The sequence below is a fragment of the Gigantopelta aegis genome, chromosome 3 (genome assembly GCF_016097555.1).
Source record: "Gigantopelta aegis isolate Gae_Host chromosome 3, Gae_host_genome, whole genome shotgun sequence".
Lineage (NCBI taxonomy): Eukaryota > Metazoa > Mollusca > Gastropoda > Neomphalida > Peltospiridae > Gigantopelta > Gigantopelta aegis.
The window spans coordinates 18,673,920-18,697,496 of NC_054701.1; the positions used below are offsets into that span (position 1 = coordinate 18,673,920).

Here is a 23,577-nt window from a genome sequence, read left to right on the forward strand (position 1 = left end):
CCTAAGAAGTATTCTTGGCGTGAAACGCAGTACACCTACATTGTATGTATATGGTATATGGTGAGCTTGGAAGATTTCCACTTATTATCTATGTGAAAGCTATAATGATTAGTTATTGGTGTAATGTGGTAGTAATGTGAATAAACTATATCTTAGAATATATATGGCATTACTATCTGAGTATGCTAATGGAATCTATACATATAAATGATTTTAATTTATTGAAACTATTTTTAATGAAATTAGATTTAGTTTTGTATGGCTATCGCAAAATTATGTTAATTGCGGTCATTTAAGTAACGTTATTTTAGAAAGACTGAAGGACCAGTATTTGCAAACATGGAAAGATATTGTTCATCATGCAAGCAAAGATACTAATTACATATTTTTTAAAGACAGCATTAACTTGGAACCATATTTATTATTACGAAATAAAAAAAAAGCTACCAAACAAAGTTGGAAGGGGGGGGGGGGGGGGGGGTGCTCCGCAGTGCCTGTAATTATCATGCGAATATTTTAAGTAATGACATGCTTTCTTACAGGTTCTAAAAGTTAGTATAACCCGACAAATATTGGGGGGGGGGGGGGGGGGGAGGGCACGACACGATTACAGAATAATCATGAATAATCATGAACGTTTAAAACACGCAAGATAATAAGGTGATAAAAGTTGTCTACCCTTAGTTTACAAATCGTCTGCTTTTAAAATTAGAATGTTGACACTTTTCATACCCAAGCAGCTAACAAAACGCTGTAAATATACATACATGTATAGTTATTTGTGATTTTAAAAAATCCAATAAGATGTTTTAGGAATTTGATTGTATGTTATGTTATTATATATTACATAATTTAATGATATGTTATGTTATTAAAATATATTACAACTCAAAATATGTGTGTGCTTTAACTGTTGCTGTAATTTGTGTTTAATTATAACAGATCTAAAAGGTAATAAATTCGTTATGCGAGTTTTTGACAAGGAGTACGGGATTGCACGCCCCTCCAACTGAACCCACACACAACTAATGGTATTCGTATATCTCCATAACTGCTGCAGGTTTTCACTATATATGGTGTTACACATGCCTAGTGTGCTATTTAATCCATTTTGAATTTTCAACCTGTGTATCATTCTGTTTAATTTTCAGCTATAAAGCTTTCATGACCATGTGTCTACAATATACTGACGAAGAATACTGAATTGTCTGTAGTATATAGGCAGCAAATAAAGTTAGGTTTGCGACTGTTGCACTCATTTAGTAATATTATACTTTGATGTTTTCAAAGTTTGTTTGTCCTCGTACTCTACGTAACCAATATTTTATAGTAAGTCATTATTTGAGAGTATAAACGATAGTTTCAAGGAACAAAAATATATTTCTCCGTCCGTGGGTGCATCCAGTACACGACACGTATATAGTGTCCTGTTTGTGGGATGGTGGATACAAAACACCTCTTGCTCCTAATGAACAAATGTAGTGGTTTCCACTCTGATACTATATGCCAGAATTACAAAACGTTTGACATCCAATAGCCGATTATTAATAAATCAATGTGCTCTGGTGGTGTCGTTAAATAAAACAAACTTTAACTTAAAAATAGTATGCACAATGTTTACAATACAGCCTTTAACTTCTTATGTGGTTTTATTCATACAGAATGTAATACAAAACATAATTTTCCCGACGTTGGTAGAATAATATACATTTGGTAGGCTTTAGCGAGTCATCTGCCTTTTTGAAACATTAGTTCCAAAGGAACAAGCTATTGCTATAAATGTATGTGCCGTTTTACCGTTGTTAACAAGTGTTTTAATTTTCTGTACAAATGAACAATATGCAACAATTCTTGAGTTTGTAAATATGCAGATTTCCCACTAATCCTCTGAAATTGGATACTATAGATGTTGCCAGGCCATATTTTATGAGCATGTGTCTGCGCAATGTTGATCAAGATAGGCCATTAAGATTGTTCAGTGCATTTTACGATAGACAATATGTGCGTCTTATATGATCCATCATCGACAGTGAGATACCGACATTGGCGGAGTGGTGTAGTGGTTAAGCCATCAGACTTGGTAGGTACTGTGTTCGACTCAATGGGTAGGTGTAAGACCACTACATCGACTTCTTTCTCAATAACCACTAACCTATTGTCCTGAACAGACAGCCCAGATAGCTGATGTGTGCCCAGGAGAGCGTGCTTGAACGCAAATTAGATATAAGGACGAAAATAAGTTGATATGAATGAATGAATAAACAAAGAGATAATGCCTAAAATCATTCTGACCTACCCATGGTATATCGATTTCTAATTCATCACCACTTCAAAATGCTATTTCAAAACTTAACCACCCACCCACCTCCCGAATGACATTTTAATGCAATTTGTTTTCCAGTTTGAATTGATTTCATTGAAAAAATATTACCTAATTAAATCGGCATTTGCAATTGTTTGATAGCGTCGCCGCCATCTAGATACAAAACGTATACGTATCTTGAAACTGGAAACTTTATTTCCGTATACCCCGTCGAATGACATCATCTGAGGAATCATTGTACAATGGGTATTTACAGTGACAAGATAACAGGAGCTCGTCATAGAATATATACAAACATAATTCAAAATAGCTATATACACATTTTAAAATGAAGACACATGGTATTATTAACATCACAGGATATTGTCCTAATATTAATCTTTGTTTAATAGTATGGAGTAAATGTAAGCACTTGTGACCCGTGTCATTTGGCTGAAGAACATTTAAACGTTCTACAACAAATAACCTGTCACTCCTAAAATGGACATTATCAATTTCTTCATTTTTTTCTTTTGTTTAACGACACCACTAGAGTTCACTGATTTATTAATCATTGGATGTCTAACATTTGGTAATTTTGACATAAAGTCGTAGAGAGGGGAAAAAAGAAAGAAATGATTTATTTAACGACGCACTCAACACATTGTATTTACGGTTATATGGTGTCAGACATATGGTTAAGGACCACACAGATACTGAGAGAGGAAACCCGCTGTCGCCACTTCATGGGCTACTCTTTTCGATTAGCAGCAAGGGATCTTGTATATGCACCATCCCACAGACAGGGTAGTACATACCACGGCCTTTGATATACCAGTCGTGGTACACTGGCTGCAACGAGAACTAGCCCAATGGGTCCTCACATTCATTACTATACATACAAAAAGAAATGTGTTGTCCAGATTATATGAATAATAATGAACGGGGAGTACAAATTATGTGTATAATAATGAATGGGGAGTGCACATTATATGTATATTTAAAAACACAAAATGTCATTTGGCATGATTGTCAATTGATAGTAATGAATGGGGAGTATATCATATGTATAATAATGAATTGGGAGTGCAGATTATATGTATAGTAATGAATGGGGATTACAGATTATATGTATAGTAATGAATGGGGGAGTGCAGATTATATTTATATAGTAATGAATGGGGAGTGCAGATTATATATATGGTAATAAACGGAGTGTATATTATGTGTATAATAATGAATGGGGAGTGCAGATTTTATGTATAATAATGAATGGAAAGTGCAGTTTATATGTATAGATTTGTCGTATAATAAGGAATGGTGTGTGTGTAGATTATGTGTATAATAATGAATGTTGAGGGTAGGTTATATGTATAATCAGTATTGTCTAATACGCTGATATCCACATATGTTACTAACATGCACCACAATTAAGTTACCTTTATTTGATCTTCATTCTTCTGTTTTGCTAAGTACAATCATTTTTTATTTTTAACGGTCTGCAAGGTCGTCTAAAATTCGCTTTTCTTCCATTGTCTTTCAGATCGTCCATCTAACTTCCTTTAGTTAAAACATCATAAATGTCAGTAGTAGAGGTGGCACTTGGGTACCAAAATATGCAAATGAGCTAGGTCACGTGACCTGTCCTGCGTTCTGATTGGTTGACCTCTAAGGGGCGTGGCCTCTTCCGATTGGCTGACCTTTAAGTGACCTAATGACGTCAGTGCACCTCGGGGTCGTGCAGCTGGCTGACCTTTAAGCGTGGGGACGCTACTGGGTTAATGACTTGGACAGCTGTGGGAACCTGACCTCTCTGTGTCAGGAAACACCGGATGTTGGTAAGATTGATGGGTGTGTTAACCGTCGGGGGTCCTTTGATGTACAGGAAACAGATGGTGCGGAAGTCGTTAATGTAGAGTGGTGTCGAATGATGGGGTGTTTATTTAACTGTGACAGCCGTTTGATGTACAGGAAACAAATGGTGTAGAAGTCGTTAAGATGGCAAGATGGATTTGACACGTGCCCATATACGACGTTGGCCATGAGTCACCCACAGAGAGTGTGTTCAGACACGTCTTGACTTCCAGATAGCGTGGGGACGCTACCGTGGGGGGCCTATAAAAACCCCATATTCAGGACGCTTGCCATTCGCTCAACGACACTGCTAGAGAGAAGACGTATACCGTTGATGATACTTACGTTCCTGTGTCTGATTGCGCTATACTTGGAAAGAAGAAAATGGCATCGGGATATAACAGAAGCACTACAGAGGGCAGTGTCAAACGTCGTATATGGGCACGTTTCAAACCTTCCCCCGACATCTGGCAAAACCCTGGGGGTTTTCCTCTGTAATTTTCCACTCCCCGTTGACTGGTTCTCATTATGCAGAGACCCCCACTCAAGACGTGTCTGAACACGTTCTGAAATGACTCATGGCCAACGCCGTATATGGACACGTTTCAAACCTTTCCCCCGACATCTGGTAAAAACCCTGGAATTTTCCACTCCCCGTTGACTGGTTCTCCTTAATCAACCCACACCTGTCAAATCCATCTTGCCATCTTAAAGACTTCTACACCATCTGTTTCCTGTACATCAAACGGCTGTCACAGTTAAATAAACACCCCATCATTCGACACCACTCTACATTAACGACTTCCGCACCATCTGTTTCCTGTACATCAAAGGACCCCCGACGGTTAACACACCCATCAATCTTACCAACATCCGGTGTTTCCTGACACAGAGAGGTCAGGTTCCCACAGCTGTCCAAGTCATTAACCCAGTAGCGTCCCCACGCTTAAAGGTCAGCCAGCTGCACGACCCCGAGGTGCACTGACGTCATTAGGTCACTTAAAGGTCAGCCAATCGGAAGAGGCCACGCCCCTTAGAGGTCAACCAATCAGAACGCAGGACAGGTCACGTGACTTAGCTCATTTGCATATTTTGGTACCCAAGTGCCACCTCTACTACTAATGTCGTTAAACAAACAATGGTTGTTCATGTCGGATCTTTAAGCATACAAGGTGGCACTTAACTGGGGTGGGGTGGGTCTGATGTAATTATTTTGTGATTATACAATATGAACCTGTTTAAGACCAAGCTTTGCAATGTTATCTCCATATAATTTCTGTCATATTAATCGGAAGTAAGAGAAGCCAGTGATGGGTGAAGAGATTCTGGGATCCATCCGATCACCACATATGATGAGTTATTAGTTTTATTCTTCAAATATGCAAGGGCGGATCCAGAACAGTTTTAGCCTCTTTGGGTCCGCACCTGATTCATATACCCAACACCCTCGTTTAGATTCGCCACTGAGATTTATACCTACTTTTTCAAAGTATACAAACGTCAAAAACACTAAAAGTATATACGATCCGTATTAGTAATTATGTGAGTGTTTAAAATATATTATACCCTACGTTAATGGGGGAGTGCATATTATTCAGAGGGAATGCATATTATACATATACTATAGACAGTGGGAGTGTATATTACACGTATAATATGCACTGGGGAGTGTTTATTCTATATATAATGTTGATTGGGGAGTGCAAATCCAGGGGAGTGCAAATTATATGTGACACCGGGCTTTATCCAGTGAACCATAGTTGGACACGCCATAGACCTAGCCGATGTATTTTTCATGCTGGAGTGTCGTTAAACATCTATTCTATTATCCAGCGATTTTCCTCATTGTCAAAATTAATTAATTAATTAACTGATTAACTGATTAAAGAAGTAAAATATCAAGTTGTTATTTTCAGAATAAAAATCTACTGGCCTAACAATATGAAAAATGTTTTAATGTCAATTTTCAAAATTTTGAATATTCGCCCCTTCGTCGGAGCGCCGACGAGTTTTGCCCCTAACATTTTGAAAAATTATTTTTATTCCCCCTATGAACTATTCAGTATTGGACAGTCTCTCCGTTAAAGACGTGTTTTCCTGTCTGTGGCAAAGTGCATATAACAGATTTCTTGTTGCATTAGGAATTTTTTTTAGCGGGTATCCTCTGAAGACTACGTGTCAGAATTATCAAATGTTTTGACATCCAATAGCCGTTGATTAATTAATCATTGTGCTCCAGTGGAGTAGTTAAACAAAACAAACTTCTTCTTACTCCTTTAAAGTCGACAGCGGCTCATGCAGACGTTTTCACCTGTAGAAATTCTTTAAAGGAAATCTCGACATGTTGGGGCAAAAATAAAGGAATGTATTTTGTCTTGTAACAAAAGACTAAGGGCTGTAAGCAAACACAATTGTGGGCCAATCGACCTTCGTTTTTAGTACGTACCTGTTGATTTTAAGAACATTTTCATTGGTATAGCATTTTTTTTTTCCAATTACATCTCGTTTGGAATTACGCGTAATTTTAAAAGTGAGATATATATCAAAATCAAAATTATTATTGTACTACAATAAATTGGTTTTGTGCAAAATATTCCACTGCTCTCCATTGCATACTTTTCCCACTATTCAAGTTTGTTTGTTTGTTGTTTGTTTGTTGTTGTTTTGTGTATTTTCAGGGGTTGTTATTATTCGTTTGGGTTCCTTTTTAATCTTTTTTTTTTTTTTTTTTTTTTTTTTTTTTTTTTTAAGTCACGCGATATATCCCATGTACTCTTTTATTTTGTGTTTGGTTTTCACGTTGTTCCATCTCGACTGCTTCAATCTCGATTCATAGACTTGACATTGACACAATAAACAATATACTTTATTCATTAATTTGTCAGGGCGGAGCGTAGGACAGTGGTAAAGCGCTCGCTTGATACGCGGTCTGTTTAGGATCGATCCCCGTCAGTAGGCCCGTTGGGCTATTTCTTGTTCTAGCCAGTGCACCACGACCGGTATATCAAAGTCTGTGATATGTGATATCCTGTCTGTGGGATGATGCATATAAAAAAATCCCTTTCTACTAATGGAAAAATGTGGCGGGTGTACACATTGTTTGCTGTTTGGCAGTTTATATTGTTTGGCCGTTTTAATGAACTTGATTAACAGTGATCTTACGAATCAAACGATCTTTACTTAGTGTTCTTTCTACCTTTTGACATTACGTCCAGGTGTTGTTGCCTTTGTTTGTACGGCGCACATCTGTTAAATCCACCCCCAGCAGAAAACACAACAAACGCTTTGGAAGCAGTCCACATTATGTCCCATTCTGCAACTCGCAGTTTGCTCGCGGCTTTCCACAACAACGTGCTAAATGTGTAAAAACATTGTCCTGACTTAACCCCGGCTTATAGGGGCTCTCTCAAAAGTGACGGTAAGCACTTTAAACCAGAGTTAGATCTTTAGTCAGCTGGGAATGGGATGTGGCGCAGTGGTAGGACGCTTGTTTGAGGTGTGATCATGATCGTACTTGCCCTACTGCCCTAGAGTATCTCGTGGGGAGGGAGGTGGTGGATTGAGTTACAGCCGGTTTATTGATTTACGTGTCCTGTAGCACAAATAACAGCGGGTCCCCATTCCCAGGATATATATTTTGCATTCCCCTCGGGGGAGGGAGAAAAAATTACCTGGGGAAAATCAATGTACACATCACCGCGGGGCCCCTGAAGTGCGGGGGCGTGCTACATGTGCTACTAGGATAAACCGGCTCTGGGTGGAGTGGAGGCGTCAGTTAAAAATAATTACATCGTAGAAATAAAAAGGACACTTTTAAACAAAAAAAGGACACTTCTGTTAATTTTAAGTGAGTTGAGTTAATTTGTTTTGTTTAACGACACTAACAGAGCACATTGATTTATTAATCATCGGCTATTGGGTATCAAACATTTGATAATTTTGACTCGTAGTCTTCAGAGGAAACCCGCTACATTGTTTTCATTAGGGATGTTTGACATGCACTCTCCCACAGGACATGCAGGACTTACCACGGCCCTTGATATATCAGTCGTAGGACAGCAGTTAGGACATTAGAAACCCAATCAGAGAATGTGTCCACTTGGGGGGGGGGGGGGGGGGGGTCAATCCTATGACCAAAGCACCTCAGGCGAGCGCTCTACCGACTGAGCTAGATCCCGTCCCAACAAAATCACCTTGAGTGCATTTATAATTTGGCACTTAAAGGTCCTATGTCGAAGTTGAAACTACAATATTTTGTTATTTTCACATTTATTTGTAATAAATAATAATCGATCACACGCATAATGTTTCTATAATTAACTCAAGAATAATATTTTTTCAAAGTCTTATACTGGACGACAATAGGAGTTTCTCGAATAATCTGTGGCTAAATATAGCATGGTCACCATCTTTGTTTCTTTGTCATTTGTCTGCAAAGAATTATGGGGGAAACTTAGTGAATATGTACGCATAAAACAGTGATATCACTAGTTAATTTGTTAATACGTGTGACATACTCTCAAGATAGATAGATAGATACATACATACATACATACATACATACATACATTGATATCTATGTATGTATGTATGTATGTATGTATGGTGTTTGTTTTGTGTGTTTATTTGCGGGGGGGGGGGGGTTACTAGTACATGAAATTATTTGGTTGTATTTTTTTTATAGGCATATAGCTGAAGGTATAAACTTTATGTTTCAAATCAAAACTTTATAAATAATTTTTGGCGGGAAGCAACTTTGACATAATACCTTCACTTCGTAAAACGGGACCCCCGTGATGGGGCGTAAAATCGATCTACCTATCCATATTGATTATCCCACTCAAATCATAATTCATTAAACTGAGTACATAGATATATCTTAAGCTTAAGATATTAAAATGAAAGGCGCCAAGCTACTCGAGGGGGTGAGGGGTACCTTATAGCATACTTGATATTTAGTTTTTCTATCATTCTTACCGACGTGGGCTTCCTGGACTGGTGTTATATATATTACATATCTCCATACTCTCGATCACACCAATACGTATTTGCCTTCGATCGTCCTACTTGTTTCAATATTCAATGTATTGATATTAAATATACAGCTACAAATATATACCATGACGTGCATGTACTAATAATGTACTACTATAAATATATATCACGTTTTACTGATAATCCCATATGTCTATTTCTCGTTCCAGAAATATCACGACTGTTATATCAAAGGCCGTGGTATGTTAACCTGTCTATGGGATGGTGAATATAAAAGATCCTTTGCTACTAATGGAAAAATATAGCGGGTTTCCTTTTTTAAGACTATATGTAAAAATGACCAAATGTTTGGCATCCAATAACCAATGATTAATACATCACTGTGCTCTAGTGGTGTCGTTAAACAAAACAAACTTGAACTTTTTTCTTATTGATAATATTCTATCATAAATATATAATTATCATGACGTACTGATGATGTACTATAACAACAATATATTATGACATATTGGTATTAATATACTATAACTATATATTACAACGTACTGATAATGTACTTTATTGTATAGTGAAAAGTCTTAAAATATCAGTGAAATAAAAGTGTTATCAGTCACTCAGTGACGATAACACATTTTAGGGTGAAATTTTCACTATTTCACTCTAAAATGTGTTATCGTCACTGTAGAAAGTGTTATCTTCACTGTAAGAAAGTCGGAACTATTTTGCTTCTGGCATTTTAAAAATAAAGGTAAATTGCCAAATGTTATATAATAAATAGAAAGCGCGATTCGTGTGATATGATTGCAAACTTCACTCGATGAGATATAAATCATATTTGACAAAACACATGAAATATCCTCTATATAAGAAATATATATTACAACGTATTGATAATGTACTATAACAACTATATATATAATGCGACATATTGATAATGTACTAAAAGAATTATATATTGTGACGTATTGATAATGCACTATAACAACTATATATTACGACATATTGATATTGTACTAAAACAGTTATATATTACGACGTATTGATAATGTACTATGACAACTATATATTACCACATATTTATAATGTTCTATAACAACTATATATCACTGAGTATTAATAATGTACTATAACAACTTTATACCACGACGTACTGATAATGTGCTATAACAACTATAAACCACGACGTATTGATAATGTACTATAACAACTTTATACCACGACGTACTGATAATGTGCTATAACAACTATATACCACGACGTATTGATAACGTGCTATAACAACTATATACCACGACGTATTGATAATGTGCTATAACATCTATATACCACGACGTACTGATAATGTGCTATAACAACTTTATACCACGACGTACTGATAATGTGCTATAACAACTATATACCACGACGTATTGATAATGTCCTATAACAACTATATACCACGACGTATTGATAATGTGCTATAACAACTATATACCACGACGTATTGATAATGTGCTATAACTATATATTACCACATATTTATAATGTTCCATAACAACTATATATAACTGAGTATTAATAATGTACTATTACAACTATATACCACGACGTATTGATAATGTGCTATAACAACTATATACCACGACGTATTGATAATGTGCTATAACAACTATATACCACGACGAATTGATAATGTGCTATAACAACTTTATACCAGGACGTATTGATAATGTACTATAACAACTATGTATTACGTATATATAATGTACTATAACAACCATATACTACGACGTATTGATAATCTGCTATAACAATTTTATACCACCATGCATTGATAATGTACTATTGCAACTATATATCACGACATACTGATAATTTGCTCTAACAACTTCATACCACAACCCCTGCGCGTGCTGTAACCTCACCGTGGTGCAAGGGTGTAACATTCTCTTTGAGAATGGCCAATACAGCACACATTGAAGTTTAGAGTAAAAGTCAGTATCTCTCTGTGATATTTGTATTTGTATTTTGCACAGTTCTTTACACTGTTTTTATTTATATCTTGAATTTTTCTGTTGATGTTGATCATCACCTTATTTGTTTCCATTACCATAGTTTGACACCCAATAGCCGATGTATTTTTCGTGCTGGGGTGTCGTTAAACATTCATTCATTCATTCATACCACAACGTTTTGATAATGTACTATAACAACCATATACTACGACGTTTTGATAATCTGCTATAACAATTTTATACCACAATGTATTGATAATGTACTATTGCAACTATATATCACGACATACTGATAATGTGCTCTAACAACTTCATACCACAACGTATTGATAATGTACTATAACAACTATATACCAAATGTTTGTTTTGTTTAACGACACCACTGGAGCACATTGATTAATTAATCATCGGCTATTGGATGTCAAACATTTGGTAATTTGGACTCGTAGTCATCAGAGAAAACCCGCTATATTTTTCCTAATGCAGCAAGGGATCATTTATATGCACTTTCCCACAGACAGGAAAGAACAAACAACGGCATTTGACCAGTTGTGATGCACTGGTTTGAACGAGAAAAAACCAATCAATTGAATGAATCCACTGAGGTGGTTCGATCCTACGACGCACTTACCTTAGGCGAGCACTCAATCGACTGAGATAAATCCCGCCCAACTGTATACCACGACGTATTGATAATGTGCTACCGGCCTCGGTGGAGCAGTGGTTAAGCCATCGGACTACAGGCTGGTAGGTACAGGGTTCGTAGCTCAATGGGTAAGTGTAAGGCCACTACACCCTCTTCTTGCTCAGTAACCACTAACTAACTAACAACTAACCCACTATTCTGGACAGACAGCCCAAATAGCTTAGGTGTGTGCCCAGGACAGCGTACTTTAACCTTTATTGGATATAAGCACGAAAATAAGTTTAAATTAAATGAAATGATAATGTGTTATAACTATATATCACGACGTATTGATAATGTTCTATAACAACTATATATTACGACGTATTGATGATGATTTATTACGTTTTGATAATGTCCTGCTACAGATATAGATATATATATATATATATATATATATATATATATATATAGAGAGAGAGAGAGAGAGAGAGAGAGAGAGAGAGAGAGAGAGAGAGAGAGAGAGAGAGAGAGAGAGATAAATAAATAGATAGATAGATAGATAGACACACACACACACACACACACACACACACACACACACACACACACTAGTATACATATCACGACGTATTGATAATGGTCTGCTACAAATGTAAATATAACAATTATATATTGGCATGTATTGATAATGTACAACAACAAATATATATATCACGAAGTATAGATAATGTACTGCTACAAAAATAGGCCTATGCCATTCGTGTTGCTTTTCTTAAACATTTGAGATATTCAACGATATTATGATGATAGTCACGTGGTATGCGTACACCGGACAAGACAAACACTGTCTGCTTTGAAGATCGCTGCACCAGAGTGAAGACAGAGCGATACACTTAATAGTGTACGTGTCTGGAATACAACACATCAAACCAAATGCAAGTTACGTCCCTGTGTCAATGTGATGTTTCCTTGGAAGCAAGACACAAAACATTCGCTTTAACAGGCCACATGAACAAACATTTTATTTCCAATTATCAGTATTTTTTTAAAGTTTAGTCTTATTTATATCTATAAATAAAGCAAAGTGAAAACTAATTCTCGTTATAAACACAATTTCAGCTTTTTCACATGTTATTAAAGCCCACTCGCATGTCAGCATTGATTAATTAGATTAATTATTTTATTTAAAAACGTTATTAAAGTTCATTTAATATCGAGTACAATTCGTAAAGAAGGCAGTTGGCGTGTTTAGAAACATAACACAACGATAGACTAACCCTTGACTTTCGATGGAAGTTTAACGTCATAATCGAGTGTAAAAGTCATATTGTACACGTAATTATATGATACTTATTAAACAGTTAGTTTACAATGAATGCCACTTAGGCCTACAGCATGATAAAGTTGTAGATATTTATACATGTTCATACACAGGCGTATGGGAAAAGAAAGAAGTGTTTTATTTAACGACGCACTCAAAAATTTTATTTTACGGTTATATGGCGTCAGACATATGGTTAAGGACCATACATATTGTTTTAGAGGAAACCCGCTGTCGCCACATAGGCTACTCTTTTACGACAGGCAGCAAGGGATCTTTTATTTGCGCTTCCCACAGGCAGGATAGCACAAACCATAGCCTTTGTTGAACCAGTCATGGATCACTGGTCGGTGCAAGTGGTTTACACCTACCCATTGAGCCTTGCGGAGCACTCACTCAGGGTTTGGAGTCGGTATCTGGATTAAAAATTCCATGCCTCGACTGGGATCCGAACCCAGTACCTACCAGCCTGTAGACCGATGGCCTCCCACGACGCCACCGAGGCCGGTCAGGCGTATGGGATGGCATTTTACAGAGGTAAGGGTAAGAATTAAGGAATGTGCTCTGATATTTTAATGGTAAAATTCGGTCTTTGCCTTGAAAAAACACAGGTCTTTTGTCTGTAATAGTTCTCAATTTCCCAAGTCGGTGAGTATGAAAGAAAGAAAGAAATGTTTTATTTAACGACGCACTCAACACATTTTATTTACGGTTATATGGCGTCAGACATATGGTTAAAGACCACACAGATTTTGAGACGAAACCCGCTGTCGCCACTACATGGGCTACTCTTCCAATTAGCAGCAAGGGATCTTTTATTTGCGCTTCCCACAGGCAGGATGGCACAAACCATGGCCTTTGTTGAACCAGTTATGGATCACTGGTCGGTGCAAGTGGTTTACACCTGCCCATTGAGCCTTGCAGAGCACTCACTCGGGGTTTGGAGTCGGTATCTGGATTAAAAATCCCATGCCTCGACTGGGATCTGAACCCAGTACCTACCAGCCTGTAGACCGATGGTCGGTGAGTATGAGTTCGGAGCTGCGTTTGTGGTTTTATCAGTTGGCAAGCAACTATCAAATCTAACCTTGCCTTTCTTTATTCTCATTTTCCCTAATGGGTAGGACTGTGGGGGGGGGGGGGGGGGGGGTGCGTTTGTGGTTTTATTGTTTGACATGTAACTTTCAAATCTAACTTAACTTGTGATGTTTGGCTCACTGGGTATTGGATAGGCCTAACATTGGAATATTTCTGATAGAACACCAAGATTACTCTGTAATGAAAAGAAAGCTTTTCACACAATGTGTTGATTCGTTGCGTTCGATTGTAATTGTTGTTGAGAGGGACACATAATAATTGTTTGAACTTGGGATTATTCATATTTGTTACATCTAGAACTCTTTCGTTTGTTTTTACTCGAACCATCGGCGAGAGGGCACCGTCACAAATGCAGGGCTTATTCTCAGGATACAGGTGACGTTCTGTCTAAATATCAACGATATCTTCTATCTGAAATACATTCCAAAACATTTGTTCATGTGAGCATGGAATAAAAGAATCTCTCTGACGGTGTTTAACTTTCCAATAAGCCTTTCTGACGGCGGATCATCTTTATTGAACGGTCACGAGTGTGTGTACGCCCAGCGCTACCTATTTGATGTTTTTCTCCGCTGCTATTGAACGCGACGTCACCGACCTGCGTGCACATAATACCAGACCCAATCGGCTGCGTAGCTGTCACGTCATTCTGTGAAAAACATCTGGGATGTATTGTGTTGAAGATAAATGATAAATTAACATCATATACTGGTCAGTTTAGTACAGTTCGTATGGATTTAAGTGCAGACTGAAACACATCAGAAGAAAGTGTACAAATATGTAAATATAATAGTTTATATTGTAAGACAGAACTAACTACCTGAAAAATGAAGATCACCTGTTTGGTTTTTGTTGTAGTGATATCAAGTAAGTGTCATTAGTATTGTCATAACAATGGCCGTAGTATTAACATAGATGGATGGATTATTGGATATAGATGGATGGATGGATGGATGAATAGACAGCTTAGATATATTAGATAAATAGATGGATGGATGGATGGATGGATAGATACAACACATGGGTAGACAGCTTAGATATATTAGATAAATAGATGGATGGATGGATGGATGGATGGATAGATACAACACATGGATATATAGATAGACAGATGCATACTTAAATAGATAGACAAGACAGAAAACATGTAATATAGGAAGGAAGGTTAGAAACTACACACTCGTAAATTATTCCGTTATAATTAGTATTAGTCTTGTGCACCATTTTTCTGTTCAGCCTTTCGAATTCTAATTCTGTACACGATTGGGTGAGCGATATATTTTTTGTGTGTATTTGTTTGTTTCCTTTTTTTCTCTTCTTCTTCTTCTCTTTTTTTTTTTTTCTTTTTTGAGGGCGGTTGGGTTTTTTAACAAATTAATTGAATTTGTTAGAGTTAAAAATGTATATACTTTATATGTACATGTATTTGGTTTAGACTGACATAAAGATGGTAAATAACAATGTCTGTATTCTTACATATGTCTTTGCATTGATGACAAATTTTCAAACCTCCAAATTTCGGTACCATATAAAAGAACCGTTAAAAGCAAAGGAGGCCTTTTTTACGGGAATAGAGCCACATATGTCTGCATCGGATCTCTCTAGCTAGTAAGTGATTGGCTGAAAATAATTGATAGTTTATAATATGATTTATATTTTTATTGTTTATTTAAAAAAAACGTATGTACTGACAGGTATTTTTAAATTGGCCTACACCCCGTTTGCTAATCCATTAAATTTATTAATGAGCTAAATAGTGTTTCCGAAAAAGGTCATGCTATGCTTGTGAAGAATGATCCGTATCGCCTTACCTATTTAGGTACTTGAAATTCGGAATTTTCACTATCTAAGAACGTAATTAATTTTGGAGAAAACCTGAACTAAGTACATATGCATAAAGTTTGTTTTGCTTAAAGACACTACTAGAGCACATTGATTTATTAATCATCGGTTATTGGATGTCAAACATTTGGTAATTTTTATATTCTATTAGTAGCAAGAGACATTTTATATGCACCATCCCACAGACGGGATAGCACATACTACGGCCTCTTATATACCAGTTGTGATGCACTGGCTGGAACGAGAAATAGCCCAATGAGTCACCGACAGGGATCGACCCCAAACCGACCACGCTACCACTGGGCTACGTCCATATACAAGCTCCTGCATACTGTTGATTTATTTATTTATTTAATTTTATTTTGTTTTCTATCATTTCTTCAGTTGTTTTAATGTGGGGATTTTTGTTGGTTTCTTGTTTTGTTTGGTGGGTTTTTGTGTGTGTGTGTGTGGGGGGGGGGGGTGTTTTTTGCTCTTTTTTTTTTGGGGGGGGGGGGGGTAGTTATCTTATAAAGTTGCTTTTATATGTTGTTTTTCTCTCGTTTTTCGAAGTAAAAAGACGAAATATACGTATTATTTTCCCGACGATGGCGTCAACTTTGCGTTTAAGTTTCGCGTTTATATTAATTTTCTCACAATATATGGCCTATATCGATTAAACTTAGTTTTTTGTTGCACCTATGGATGTTCATCACAGTGCATGTGAAAATAATTAAAAATTAATTAATTTTAAACGTTTTAAATTAAACATTTAGTTGTTCCTTTTGATGCTGATCACAGTGTATATGAAAAAAATATAAAAAATAAATTAATTAAAAATGTTTAATCAAAATATATTTCATTTTTGCTCAACGTTAAAGTTTCGAGTTTAGCACCAGTTTTTTGTGGGTTTTTTCATTAAGTCCTAGATCAACTAAACTTTGATTTATAGTTGCACCTATTGATGTTCATCACTGTGCAGTTGTTTTTTTAACTAATATGATTTCAGTGCCAAATGTTTCTTCTTTCTTTTTTCTTTTTCTTTCCTTTGGAGTGTGTGTTTGTTCTTTTTGTTTGTTTGGGTTTTTTTGTTGCATTAATGAAAGGTACTTTTAATTTTAAAATAAAACCAATAGACGAATAATTGACTCTTGAAATACACGCACACGCACACGCACACGCACACACACACGTGTTCATATAATCAACAATGTCCCATTTTAGTTTCAATCACCGTAAAAGAAAATGCTAGCGTCTTCTTCACCTCGATTAAATCCTTGGTGTTGTCTCGGGAAGTTGAATTTAACTCTTATTAGTACCGGGGCTAAGACAAACAAAAGTACCTGGTCGTTGAATGTACTAATTGCTTTATAAGCTAGTATGACTGTTATGTACCACGTATTACCTAACCACGAACTGATAAGCAGTTGTTTAATACTGATATTCCAATATTATTTGGGCGAAACGTAGCTTGATGCGCGGTTGGTTTTGGATCGATCCCCGTCAGTGGGCCCATTGGGATATTTCTCGCTCCAGCCAATGCATCATGACTGGTACATCAAAGGCCGTAGTATGTACTACCCTGTCTATGGGATGGTGCATATAAAAGATCCCATGCTGCTAATCGAAAAAGAGTAGCCCATGGAGTGGCGACAGCGGGTTTCCTCCCTCAATATATGTGGTCCTTAATCATATGTTCGACGCCATATAACCGTAAATAAAATGTGTACAGTGCGTCATTAAATAAAACATTTCCATTCATTTCCTTCCAATATTATTTGTTACATTGTGTCCTTGTTGTGTGCTGATGTTTGATTAGTGTCCACAATTTTATGTCCAAATACGTTTTGACAGTAAATATAATTAAATAGTAGGATTATTTTTTTGTAAGCATCCACGTCATTTATTCGAAACCTTTATTGGCCCCTGGCATATATACCATCACATCTGGATATTCGTCATTACGTCTTTCCCTCTTATGTAACAACTAAATATATAGCGCTAGCTTGTTTTGTTTTCGTCACGTCAAGAGAATAAATCGGAGTGTATATATTTCCTATCATTATGTCAATAGAGTCGACTAGAGTATTCATTTGAACACATTTCTAAAGTTGTTCACGTCATGTGCGTTTGTAAATGTAAGATTTACGTGTTTACATACACGATCTGCTTAGTTTGCTTAGTGCATCAGTTTTAGTACGACTGTCCTTGTATAGTGTACAACTGTACTTAAACAAAGTGCCTGCTATGAATCAAAGCACGTATTTAGTCGACAATCACACAGTCGTTAAGCCAAGACATTAAGTTTACTAATTCGAAAACATAATTTTAAAGAAATTGTTGAGTCTGTTGCTATTGTAACACACTTCATACTAATAGATCCTTTTAACGATTAAAATTACATATTAAGTACAATAATAGTGTTTGTAAAAGTCACTATATTTTTGGTCCTCCTATTGTTTGAAAGCAACCAAACTATAGTCCTTCCCACTGGGAGCGCCGGTTTTTTACTATGGTATTTGCACTACAAATTATTTATTTATAAGTCGATTATTTTATAAATTGCACACAAAAATAGGTGATTTTTTGTTTGTTTTTGTTTTGTTTTGTTTTGTTTTTGTGTGTGTGTTTTTGTTATTGCCAAAAAAAATTTACTTTTCTTCTTACGTCAAACCAAACTGAATTTATTTACAAAATAAATAAATTCGTTATGGAGTCTGGGACGGACTATAGATTCTACCTCACAATAATTTTTTATGTATACGAAAATAATATATATTACGAAATAAACTCAAATTTGAGCAGCTACAAATATTAGGATGATCAGAAACATTTTGAAAGTACAAACATTGATATTCTATTTAATTGTTTTATGTATTTAAAAAGGCTATATTAGTCGATAACATCTAAACAATGACAGGACACTCCGGACGGTCGCTTTACGAAGGAAGGAAATGGTTTATTTAACGATGCACTCAACACATTTTATGTACGGTTATATGGCGTCGGACATATCGTTAAGGACCACATATATACTGCGGGAGAAAATCCGCTGTCGCCACTTCATGGGCTACTCTTTTCGATTAGCAGCATGGGATCTTTTATATGCACTATCCATAGACAGGATACTACATACCACAGCGTTTGATGTACCAGTTGTGGTGCACTGGCTGGAGCGAGTCACTTTAAGATTGCAAATGGTTCAGCTACAAACTCTAGGACGACCGAAAACACACTGGATTTGTAAAAATTAACAATTTACGCAAAACATTTTAAGAGAGCTTTCATAATTATCAACATTGTCAGGAATGTACAAACCATACGCTTGATTGGAGGGAGGGGGGTGGGTAATGCACTCACACAGTAGTAGAGAGTTTTTACCAGCTCGAGAAAAAGAGCTCCTTACACCTTTTTCCTATATTTATGGGGGAACTGACCCTGCCTCTCTCCCTATGTAGGTTTAATAGTTCCAGTCACTTCATGCTAACACTGCCAATTGTCGTTCTGTTTATTTTAGCATATTTTCCACGGTTTGGATTATCCAAAGAGTCGCGCCTCTGTGGTGGTAAGCTGGGTCTGTTTCCCCACCCACAGCACTGCGACCAGTACATCCAGTGTTTCAACGGCGGTCTGTGGGTGCGCAAGTGTCCCGTGGGTCTCCAGTTCAACCCCGACACTCGCTACTGCGACTGGAAGTACAACGTCAACTGTCGGTCATCAAAATACCCCAAACCAGCGCAACCTTCCAAGTGTAAGTGATTTAGAAGCAGCAACCAACAGTAGTTGTAGAATATCACAGAGACTTAAACCACTATAAACCTCAGTGTAATCATTATGAAGTAGCAACAGTACTAGCATTGGAAGAACATCCTAAGCAATTGTCAATATTCATGTCATTGTAAATGCCATATAGAAAGAAAGAAATGTTTTATTTAACGACGCACTCAACACATTTTATTTACGGTTATATGGTGTCAGACATATGGTTAAGGACTACACAGATTTTGAGAGGAAACCTGCTGTCGCCACTACATGGGCTACTCTTTTCGATTAGTAGCAAGGGATCTTTTATTTGCGCTTCCCACAGGCAGGATAGCTTAAACCATGGCCTTTATTGAACCAGTTATGGATCACTGGTCGGTGCAAGTGGTTTACACCTACCCCTTGAGCCTTGCGGAGCACTCACTCACGGTTTGGAGTCGGTATCTGGATTAAAAATCCTATGCCTCGACTGGGATCCGAACCCATTACCTACCAGTCTGTAGACCGATGGCCTAACCACGACGCCACCGAGGCCGGTATGCCATATAGAAGAACAAATGTTTGTCACTGCGATAGAGGACATGATCAGGGCCCCGTTCCACGAAGAGATCTTAGCCCTAAGTGCATAACTACTGTATACACTTAAGGTGATCTTAGCGCTAAGATCGCTTCGTGGAACGGGGCAAGGTCATGATGATATAAAACACAACCGTCGTTCAGTTTGCTTCAATCTAATTAAAATTAGCTCTACTGGTTAATTACTATTACCTGTGGATCTCACGGCAATCTAATTAAAATTAGCTCCACTGGTTAATTACTATTATTACCTGTGGATCTCACGGCAATCTAATTAAAATTAGCTCCACTGGTTAATTACTATTACCTGTGGATTTCACGGCAATCTAATTAAATTAGCTCCACTGGTTAATTACTATTACATGTGGATCTAACAGCAGCCCGTTGGAGCTCATGTCCAGTTGACCTTTCATTCGACCAATCAAAACCTTACTTGCAAAATCATGCCAGTGATCTGAAAATAATTTGAAAACATTCGGGTTTATGCCGAGGGTATACGAAATGATTCGGGTGAATTACAAAGTATGCCGGAAACTAATTTCAATATAAAATTCGTTTAAAAAAACAACAACCAAAAAACCCCCAAAAACGTGATGGTATAGCCACAAAATCTGTTTATACTAGTATACAATCCAGAGTTTATTACTGCACTTTTCCCCCTGTTTTTTTCAATGTTGAAATAGACCAACAAGTTCGCCTATTGCATAAATAGTCTCGTCCGATATTTTTAGAATTTGTATGCTCCCGAATAACGCTATAAAAGGCAAAAGTGTAATTGGTCGATATTTAAATTGTTTTTTATAGATGAAATGTCACCTGGACATGAGAGTCCACGAAATGCTGTTAAATCTACTGGTAGACCAGTAGAGCTAATTTTAATCAGATTGAGTTTGCTTGTTGGTTCAGTAACGTTATAAGTATGTTAACTGCCAATGGGTTACCGTTACGTACTGAACTGCTAACGGTTCTGATAGTCACTCTGTCAAGTATCATAGAAACTATTAATATTTTGCAATAAAATATTTGCATATTTTGCTTAAACCAACAGAAAATATTGTCATTAAAACTTAAGTTCAATGCAAGTTTTAAGTAACTCACCGACTAGGTTACACAATAATAATTGATTCAACCGAACAATCGGTTAACTAGGTAAAAACCATGTGAACCAACTTCGGGTTGCCGAAGATTTTTTAAATGTTGTCCCCTAAACACTTGGTTCAATACAACATAGAACATGATTAGGTAATTAACTTTTTAACTGATACAGAATACACTTATGGAATATAGCAATGAATGATAATTAGATTTGTGATGTATAGTTCCATCGGTCATCTCACTAATATTTTACTGTTGCCATTTTGCAGGTCCTATCGTATGTCCAAACCATGTGACCTACTTCCAGTTTCCTGATTGGACGAACTGTTCAAGTTATTACATATGCACGTTTGGTTTGTTGACCAAGTCGGCCTGTCCCAGCGGTCTCTACTACGACTTCTTCAACTGGAGGTGCACATACCCCCACCAGACCACGTGTTTTCTGTGATTACATATACCCCGACCAGACAAAGTGTTTCTGTGATTACATATATACTCTAACCTAAACACGTTTTACCGCCAACGAAATAATGTACGTTTTACACCACCTGCCTTCTGTGATTAGACGAACCTTTCAACAGTTGTAGGTTTTACTTTAAACGGAAAGTTCAAATAAAACATGTAAAGAACATATATAAGTTTTGATACAAGGCTATATATTTATTTAAATTTTAAATGTATTATATGTGAACATATATCTTTAGAAACGCGTTTGAACAACTAAATCTGAACGCCACTTCTTATGAAACGTTGTGTTAGTCAACCAGCATTGGAAAGAAATTATTTATTTTTGAATTGGCTTCAACCAGTGGTCTCAACATTTTCGAAGTGTTTCAATACTTGCGATTGGGCTTCAGGTATGATAACGGATATTTGAGGTTGGGGTGGGGTAGATATGTGTATCGGTTGCTGGTTGGTGTAGATGACATGATTTGCACTTTGATCTGTGCTAGCAAACATGGGTCACATTACCAGGAAAAGCACAGAATTATAAATATGATTATATTCATAAACATACAATTAACGAGCTTCTAGCGGGGAGGACCATTTGTCTGCACCCATGATATTTTTGGGGACATGAAGCTGCCCCCTTTCTCGCCCCATTTCCGAGCAAGTTTACTGTTGAACAACTAGTGATTACTAATGAGCAAATTCTCGTCATCACTGCATGTATGTTGCAGAAACCAAATATAAATACGAGAGGCATTCCGAATGTACATAGCTCACCTACATGAACATTATTCATACGTTCACCTTTTACCTCAATATATTTAGTCCAGTGTTGCTCTAATTTCGCAATCCCGCCATGATAGAATTAATGTTTTAGACTTTGGACACCAGATCGAACGACTTCAACGGTAACTATCGTCGTCAGAACTAAATGTGCTTACTCGCATTTACTTTTAATAAAATGTCTCAACCTTTTGACCTCTTTTGCACAGCAAGTCCCGTTTATCACGCCTTTCTGACGGTCATTCCTTCAGATTCGGTGAAAACTGAAGCCAGAGTTTATTCAAAAACTCTTTAAACTTCCTTGGGAATTAGCCAGTGTGTTTTCATTCATTGCACGTTATGTTTTCTTTTGAGTTTTCTTAGCCAATTGATGAACTCAAAGTTTACTTACAAATCGTTCTCGAGCTTCCTGAAATTACACCAGAAAAGAATCGAATGAAACCTTATTCGTGTCTTAAAACGGTGGTAAAAATGAATAGATTGTACCCATGAATAGATTGTATCTGTAATGTAATTAATAGTATTTCTCCTATCACAAAGTACACGTATTTAATATTCTGGAAATTAAAAAGCAAAACTGACACGGTTTTAGCACATTCCAAACGCGAGCCATCTTCTTTGCTTGCCCTACGCAGTTCAGTCAGGGCACTTTTTTAAAACCATAACATATTAGTTTCATGTTCATGAATTTGTTTGAAGTCGTATCTTTTAGGTGATCACTGTTTCAATTTAATAACGTTGAAGGTTGTAAAAAAAAAAAAATAATAATAATAAAATGGTAAGGTAGTTAAAACCCAAGCAAAATTAAATAAGTGTGTGTCATTTTGTCAAGTCTCAAATAAATAATTTTTACTGTCAGTTGAGGACATGGAATATTATATTTCTTTTCATGCTGCAC

General features: G+C 36.7%; 1 protein-coding gene across 1 annotated transcript in view; it reads left to right on the plus strand.

Annotated features, from left to right (window-relative positions):
* Positions 1–21,894, plus strand: part of LOC121368527 (peritrophin-1-like) — a 28,201-nt gene extending 6,307 nt beyond the window's left edge. Inside the window, exons 2-3 of the mRNA XM_041493264.1 lie at positions 19,531–19,764; positions 21,716–21,894. Coding sequence (XP_041349198.1) covers positions 19,531–19,764; positions 21,716–21,894 — 413 coding nt within the window. The remainder of the gene's footprint in view (positions 1–19,530; positions 19,765–21,715) is intronic.
* The last annotated feature ends 1,683 nt before the right edge of the window (positions 21,895–23,577 follow it).